Genomic DNA, 8,422 nt, shown 5'->3' with positions numbered 1-8,422 from the left:
TTATAATTTAAATAATTTTTTATATATTTTTGTAACTTGAGTAAGTCTATTACATTAATTATTGATTTTGAAATCACATAGATTTGGAAGTGGAAATCAACTATATTCCAAATAAATTTCTTTTGGATCTAAAATAATTTTTTTATCTATTGGTTATATAAATATTTTATTATGTACTGATATTTAATTATTGACAAATATTTTAATATAGTCTTTTCAATTTGTTTATAATAATAAAATTTAATTAATAATTCATAAATTTAAAATATTTTAATTAATAAATAAAATTAATTTATGCATCGCATAAATTATAAATTAATTTAAATATATTTTATTATTTAATTAATTTAAAAATTAATCAAATTAATAGAATTAAATTCTATAATTTAAAATTTTAAAATTAATAAATTTAATTCTATTAATAAAAATAAAATAAAATAATTCTATTTTAAATAATTCTATTTGAAATTAACTAAACACCTGACTCAAAACACCCGCAGGTTAATTATCCAGAAAAGCAAAAATTAAGATGGAGACAGCCACCTAATTCAAAACAGTCAACCTTCACTACAAAATAAAGGAACTGGCTATCCTGTCCACGCTCTGGGAAAACAAAAAGCTTCTTGGACACTGGTTTAAGGGTGAGTGTGAAACCAAAAAAAAGCGAAAACTGATTTAATATGGCGGTCCAAATTCCGAGTCGAATGTTACTCATCGACGGCGAGTGGAGAGAGCCTGTTCTCAAGAAGCGAATTCCAATTATCAATCCTGCAACTGAACAGATCATCGGTTATTATTATTTTTTTCTCGTTTGCTTTTTAGATCTAGCTTTTAGTTTTGTTGATTAATGGTTGATCAGTACTATTACATGGTGTTTAGCGGATAAGTTTTGAAATGTTGAAAATTTTGAGGTTTCATGTTTATTTTTTTAATTTTATTTTTGTTCAGGTGATATTCCAGCAGCTACAGCTGAAGATGTGGAGCTTGCGGTGGCTGCTGCTCGGAGAGCTCTTTCTAGAAACAAAGGCAAGGACTGGGCTTCAGCTTCTGGCGCTGTTCGTGCCAAGTATTTACGTGCCATCGCTTCCAAGGTAAAAATACAGTAAACTTATCTGGTTGTATAAGATAATTTAGAATAATTTACTTCATTTCATTTATAAAGTAGAAATCATGTCACCGGGCAATTAGAAGTTACTGAGGATATGGTCCTTGATTATCAAATTAGTTTTTTCCCTAGTGAGAAAAGGCTTAGTCGATGGTAACTAGATATTGTTGTTGTAGTGGATCAGTCGACAAAAGGCCTTGTGATGTCTGCTGAAATCTCCCGAATTGGTATGCCGAAAATTATGACTTCTGCATGCATATCCTCAGATTTCTACTGATTTTGGTTGGATTAAATGATCCAGTCAATAGAACTGAATTTTGGATATATTTTCTTTGATTTTTAACCATAGATTTATACCTATTTTTCTAAATGCTAAGTTGGGGACTGATGTGCTTGCTATAACACAATATATGATCAAGAGAAATTTTGTGGTATGTTATTGGGTTAGCAATGTCATTGCAATGAAATATGCAAACGCAGTTGAGTTCTTTTTTCTGTCACTAGACTTGTTAGCTAATATAGTAGAGAAATAACAGTGGTGATGACCAAATATTTTTTTTAAATTAAAGTGATGATGATGACTTTTGCAGGTGAAGAAGTAAAATTGTTTTCTTTATCAGAATTGTATTACAAATTTTTCTTGTAACGGGATATCCTAGCATTTCCTTTGGTTTCTGATTTTTTTATATGCTCATCTTTGAATTTGCTGTCTTGGCTTGACTTTGATGTGTTGAGCTTGTTCAAATGGTCCAGATAACAGAGAGAAAATCTGAATTAGCAAAGCTTGAAACAATTGATTGCGGGAAACCACTTGATGAAGCAGCTTGGGACATTGTACGCTTGTAACACTGATGAAGATTCTATGGTTCAGTATTCAGTTTATTTTCTTACCAGTTTATTTATTTCATTCAGGATGATGTTGCTGGATGTTTTGAGTACTATGCAGACCTTGCTGAAGGTTTAGATGCGAAGCAAAAGGCTCCTGTCTCTCTTCCTATGGAGACATTTAAGAGTTATGTGCTTAAGGAACCCCTTGGGGTTGTTGGATTGATTACTCCATGGTACCATCTGCTTCTTGTTTTGTAGTTCTTTGTGTTAATGGAGTGTAACTATTTCTTATATCATCTTTCACTGGCACTTCTATTTTCGCACTTCTACTAGTATGAATAAAGATCTTGCCCTTGTCCTTGTCCTATTAGGTTTTGCTTGAACAATTTATCAAATCCATTTGTGCGCAATGTGAATTTTTTTTTTTTTTTTGTGCATGGTATATGCATAGCCATCTTGGTTACATGACACTAGGCCTGTGCATTTGATGTTATTATGCTTCATATCAATTAATTAGACTCGCATGTTGTTGGTGATTTGAACTCTTAACAATGACTTTTGTGGATTGTTGTTTTTCTTCTGTTTGAAGGAATTATCCACTGTTGATGGCTGCATGGAAAGTAGCTCCTGCTTTGGCTGCAGGTTGTGCTGCAATACTGAAGCCTTCCGAGTTGGCATCTATGTACGTTCTCAATTTAGTTGCAGTAGTTTGTTAATTTGTCAATTTTTATAAAATTTTGAGAATGTTGGTTTATTTATTGTATTTGGGAGCAACAATGCTGCTCATGATGTACATCTTTTTTCTTTTTTCCAGCACCTGTTTGGAGCTGGCTGATGTGTGTAGGGAGGTTGGTCTTCCTCCAGGTGTCCTGAACATTCTGACTGGACTGGGCCCTGAAGCTGGTGCTCCTTTGGCATCTCATCCCAATGTTGACAAGGTTTAGTTGTCTTTATTTCATTGTAGCTTTTCTACGAACTTGAATTAGGAGTGGTTGTTGATTTCAGCAATTGGCTGTTATAAGATAAATATCAACAGTGGCATAAGTTCTAATTGTTTATTTTAAACAGATTGCCTTTACCGGAAGCACTGCAACAGGGAGCAGGATAATGGCAGCAGCAGCTCAAATGGTCAAGGTATATTGAAGTTCTAGAAACAAAACTTAAAAGTTTTTTTATTTTCTCTCATTCTTTTGTCATAGTCACTTTTGATATGTGCATAAAATCATTTATGTGCTTTCTCTGGCAGCCTGTATCTTTAGAACTTGGCGGGAAAAGCCCAATCATCGTGTTTGAGGATGTTGACCTTGACAAGGGTTAGTGCCACCTGAATTACAATTTAATCATTGTGTTTCCCATGTTCCTCATGCAATTGGACTTGTTTTCAGAAACAAATTGTTCACAAATATCAGGTTTCTGAAACCTATCATGTTAGAAAAACTGTATTCCATGATGATGAAACTTCTTCTTTTTTACTGACTCCATGTTTATAAAGTTGTTTATTGAAATTCTTGGTGATTTTAATAGCTGCTGAATGGACTGCATTTGGTTGCTTCTGGACAAACGGACAGATCTGCAGTGCAACATCCCGTCTTATTGTACATGTAAGTTGCTTGACCACATTGTTTGCTTGTTCTTTATACAGTTTTTATTTTTTAAATACTTGATCATCATTCCAAATTTTCTTTCGGTTCGATTTATGAGAGGGGAATATTTGTAATAATCTGGAATGAAGTTATGATAAACCAAGCAGCCATGCAATTTGTCTCAGCTTCAAGCATGATGTGAACCAACCCAGTTCACATACAAACTGGTTTAACTAACCATTTTCTAGAGTAAGCACATCAACCTAGAAGGGCTCCTTAGAGTATGTTAAACTTAATGTAGAAATAAGATAACCCAGCAAATTAACCTATCATAGACCCTATTCTAAAAGGTCAAAGAGCCTAATATGATGTCAGCCATTGGACTCGACAGACTATTTGAGGAACACACTTGACAAATAGAAAACAAATGTCATGGTCCAGAACTATTATAAATCTGCTGTTCAACTAATTAGCTATTATGTTAGAAAGATTGGCAAGAGCAGTAATAACAACTTTATGCACCTTTCACCTCCCTACATGTTGTATAACAGTTTATTTGCCCAAGCATGCAGTGTTGCAACGTGAACTATTGCTATTTAGTGGCCACCTGTTCTGTTAAATTTGGGGCTATGGGCTTAAACATCACATTAAATGGCAATAGCATGCTGCAATTTTTCTGATCTCATGGTATTTATTTTTGTAAGGCGTATAATTTCTTATTCCTGATATAGTGAACCTAGAAAGGCTCCTTAGGTCATGTTAAATTTAATGTAGAAATTAGATAACCCAGTGAATTAACCTCCCATCGACCCAAATCTAAAAATTCAAAGAACCTAATATGATGTCAGCCATCGGACTGGACAGACTATTTGAGGAACACTTTTGACAAATAGAAAATAAATGTCCATGGTCCAGAACCATAAATCTGCTGTTCAACTAATTAGCTATCATATTAGAAAGACTAGCAAGAGCAGTAATCACAACTTTGTGCACCTTTCACCCCCCTATATGTTGTATAACAGTTTATTTGCCCAAGCATACAGTGCTGCAACATGAACATTTGCTATTTTTTGCACGCCTGTTCTGCTGTTAAATTTGGGGCTATGGGCTTAAACATTACATTAAATGGCAATAGCACGCTGCAATTTTTCTGGTCTCATGGTATTTCTTTTTGGAATACGCATAATTTCTCATTCCTAATATTAGTGAACAAAAGCTATAAATATCACTCTTGTATTTTAAAATAGATAAAGCAAGCTTATTTATAATGCACTGCCAGCTGAAATCTCATGTAATAGATCTACTAGTTAGAACTTTATTGAATCAGTAGTCTATCCTTGTGCCTTTTTCCTTTTCTTCTTGTTTCCATCCTTCGTCTCATTATGAAAATGTACATTTAAATGTTTCAGGAAAGCATTGCAAAAGAATTTCTGGACAGGCTTGTGAAATGGACTAAAAACATCAAGATTTCAGATCCTTTAGAAGAAGGTTGCAGGCTTGGCCCCGTTGTTAGTGCAGGGCAGGTAAGAATGCTGTTTGAGAACTATGTATCTTTCCCTCCTTTCTTTTTCCTTCTATTGGAATCGGGAGCATGGGCAGTAAGAGATTTTAAATTCTGCAGCAATAACCTGTTTCTCTACCCTTCTTTTTTATGCCCATTAATGCTTTTTGTTAAATCCACCATGGTATGCTACATTCTCCATTCTCTATGGTTCTCATCATAAGTTTGGTGTTAGATTAGAGTTGGCAAATGGGCAGGTTGGTTTGAGTTGGATGATTCTGGTTCGGATCATTGTAGGTTTGGGTCTTTCGGATTTGACACTCGGTTATACGGATTCCTGTCATTGGGTTCCAGTTATTTCAAGTCTAAATTATTGAGTTTTAAAGTCAAATCAATATAATTTCGGATTAGTCTTTCAGGTCACTTGGATTTGAATCATTTCAGGGTTTATTCGGGTTTTGGTAGGCTGGGTGGATTTTTTGTGTTTGGGTCAGCTTTGACAGCTCAACGTGGGAGGTATAGATTTTGATTTTGTAAATTGGGTTGATTTGGCAGCCAACGTTACTTAAGAATGGATTGTTAGACACAATAGTACGTATATGTGCAAGATTTCAAGATCTTTTACTTGCTAAAATTTAATTCATTGGTTGCAGTATGAGAAACTATTGAAATTCATCTCAACTGCTGCGAATGAGGGTGCTACCATTTTGTGTGGTGGAGTTCGCCCTGAGGTATCCACTGCTTCTCATTATTTTCACCGTTTCTCTTTCATTTTAAACCTCACCTTCTCTTATATATTTGACAAATATTTGGCAGCATTTAAAGAAGGGATTTTTTGTTGAACCAACTATAATAACTGATGTGACAACGTCCATGCAAATCTGGAGAGAAGAAGTTTTTGGACCTGTTCTTTGTGTTAAAACATTTAGTACGGAAGAGGAAGCCCTTGAATTGGCGAATGACACCCAGTAAGTCCCCCAATGATCTTCTTGTTGAAGTGCAGTGAATTGATAGTCTGGATAATACCATGAAATATATCTAAGTTTTTTTGGGTTGTTTCATCATTTCTTTTCCTTCCCTTTCTTGTTTTGGTTTTGAGAATGATAATTTATTTCTAATTTCTAGTTATGGCTTGGCCGCTGCTGTGATATCAAATGACCTGGAAAGATGTGATCGCGTGAGCAAGGTAAGAGTTGATTGTAGTTTGTAATTGAAGTTTTCAGCTGTTATGCATCTTAACTAATGTCGTAAATAGTAGTACTTTTGTTAGTGAATTATTTTTATTATTTCTCCTGTTTTGCAGGCTCTTCAAGCTGGCATCGTGTGGATCAATTGTTCACAGCCATGCTTCTGTCAAGCTCCATGGGGAGGCAACAAACGCAGTGGTTTCGGTCGTGAACTAGGGGAATGGTATTACCCTGATTACCAAAAATCCAAACTATAGTATAACAGTGTCTTATGGATTCTTACATCAAGAAAATGCTGTTTCTTCTTCCTCTTCTAAAGAAATGGTTCATGGATAATTGTTGGAACTGATTCTGACAGCTGATGGTTTTTGCTGGCTTTTTTCACAGGGGTCTCGACAATTACCTGAGCGTGAAGCAGGTCACACAGTATGTCTCCAATGAACCATGGGGATGGTATCGCTCTCCATCAAAGCTGTGAGAATTTTCCTGGATATAGAAATAAATCATTGCAGATGTAATGAAAGAGCAGAAAAAGGGGGAAATAGTAGTGTGAGAGGATTGTTATGTGGTAAACTCAATAATGAAAATGAGGATTATTATTCATATAACTAGAAGGATACCAGCGCTTTGCTGCAGGACTTTATCATCATAGTTAATAAATTTCTAAGAATAAAAAATCAAACACAAAACTTTCTTAAGAAATATTAGTAGAAAATATATAAATTTTCACTAATAAGTACGTAAAAAATTAACTATAATCAACACAAATTTTTAAAGAAACCATATTAACTTGCCAACTATGAAAAAAAATTTAGAGTGCAAAATTTTAAATAAATATGTAATAAGGGAATAAAAAAAATTGAAGAGATACTAAATATATTTTGTAGTTTACTTTTATCTCGTTGTCTAGCAAGATCATCCAACCTTTTTTTCTCAAGCCTTTGCTTTGATGTTAGAATTAATCTGGCAGCAAAAAGATTATTCAAGAAATAATATTATAAAATTTAGTTACATTTGTCCCCAGTCCCTGGCCTAACGTTTTCATGTAATAATATAAAATTCTGTTTTCATGTAAAACAAACAACTAGACAAAGCAAAATTTAGAACCAAATATCAAAAAAGAAAATATATACCTAATTTTAATTTGAAAAGATAAACTTCTCTATGCTTCAATCTTATCATCATATCATCTTTTTTAATTTCAAACACACACGACAACTCTTTAAATTTCAAATCATTCCTCATCTAACCAACGAAAGACAAATAAAAAATCTCATATTACCTATCTAATTAATTAAGAGGAACAAAAATCACAAATTTGAAACTAACACTCGAGAAATGTGATATTCATAAAGTCAAACTATAAAAACTTACTGTTCATATAAAATATTGATGTATTTAATTGAATCTCTATTTGAATTAGAGACTCGCCCTTATTATCCCTCTATCTCTCCTTTTTTCCATGTCTCTTCATTTAGTCCTTCAGCACCCCTAATTGCAAATTCCATCAACATTGGTTGGTGTTCTCTCCTTCTTTCGTTGCCTTCCCTTTTTCCCATTTCCTTCGATTTCTTTTTGTTTTTCACAATCGTCCATATCGAGAAACTTCTTGATAGGTTCAATGTTGGTTTATTTCAACAACAATGAAATCATAAAAAAAAAAATGGAGAAGCTTATTGAGAAGCTTTAGTTTTACCTACGTTTAAAACAAATTTTTTTTAATCTAAAAGCTTAAGAAAAATTTATAAGATGGCGAATAAAAAGATAACAAATGAATATTTGAATAACAAAAATTGAGAGATTACTTTTATATTATAGTTATAAAAATTTGAAAAAAAGATCAAGTAATCTGTTGTTCATTATCTTTACTTGTCTTTGCTGATTAAGGGTCCATTTACATCCCAATTGGCTATGGTTTGGTTCTGTTGGTACATATAATCACACTATTAACTCATTTGGATCTTCTTAAGCTCCATTTAGAAGCAATCACACTTATGGTGAAGTCCAGTTATACTCTTAAAAAGCCTTCAGAAGCTATTAGACATCCATTTGGATGTTAAGGCTACGGGACAATGGGAAACTTTAACCTTCGATTTTCCACTGGTAAGTTTTGGTTCAATAAAGGAATGATGTTCACTTTTTTTTTACCTTTTTCTTTTTGCCCTTCTTTTTATATTATATAAACAAAAATGCCCTTATCATTTAACTTTTCTTTTTC

The 8,422-nt window shown here is 33.5% G+C and overlaps 1 protein-coding gene across 1 annotated transcript; it reads left to right on the top strand.

Moving 5' to 3' along the window:
- Window positions 1-600: 600 nt before the first annotated feature.
- Window positions 601-6,812, top strand: LOC111290479 (aminoaldehyde dehydrogenase 2, peroxisomal). The gene is made up of 15 exons (XM_022881798.2): window positions 601-789; window positions 949-1,091; window positions 1,859-1,939; window positions 2,018-2,166; window positions 2,523-2,615; window positions 2,748-2,871; window positions 3,002-3,067; window positions 3,180-3,246; window positions 3,458-3,534; window positions 4,926-5,039; window positions 5,671-5,748; window positions 5,834-5,985; window positions 6,143-6,203; window positions 6,321-6,427; window positions 6,592-6,812. The coding sequence occupies exons 1-15, from the start codon at window positions 681-683 to the stop codon at window positions 6,680-6,682; spliced, it is 1,512 nt and encodes a 503-aa protein (XP_022737533.2). The 5' UTR covers window positions 601-680; the 3' UTR covers window positions 6,683-6,812.
- The last annotated feature ends 1,610 nt before the right edge of the window (window positions 6,813-8,422 follow it).

Source organism: Durio zibethinus, chromosome 11 (assembly GCF_047325235.1).
Source record: "Durio zibethinus cultivar Kanyao isolate XHJ-2024 chromosome 11, ASM4732523v1, whole genome shotgun sequence".
Taxonomy (NCBI): domain Eukaryota; kingdom Viridiplantae; phylum Streptophyta; class Magnoliopsida; order Malvales; family Malvaceae; genus Durio; species Durio zibethinus.
The sequence above is the reverse complement of the archived record's forward strand: the minus strand, read 5'-3'. Positions and strand labels throughout refer to the sequence as shown.

Bases quoted from the DNA above. Each gene is read 5' to 3' on its own strand.
- LOC111290479 (XM_022881798.2), top strand. From the start codon at position 681: ATGGCGGTCCAAATTCCGAGTCGAATGTTACTCATCGACGGCGAGTGG. The intron at 1,940-2,017 runs GTACGCTTGTAA...TATTTCATTCAG, and splicing joins ATGAAGCAGCTTGGGACATT to GATGATGTTGCTGGATGTTT. The intron at 6,204-6,320 runs GTAAGAGTTGAT...CCTGTTTTGCAG, and splicing joins GATGTGATCGCGTGAGCAAG to GCTCTTCAAGCTGGCATCGT.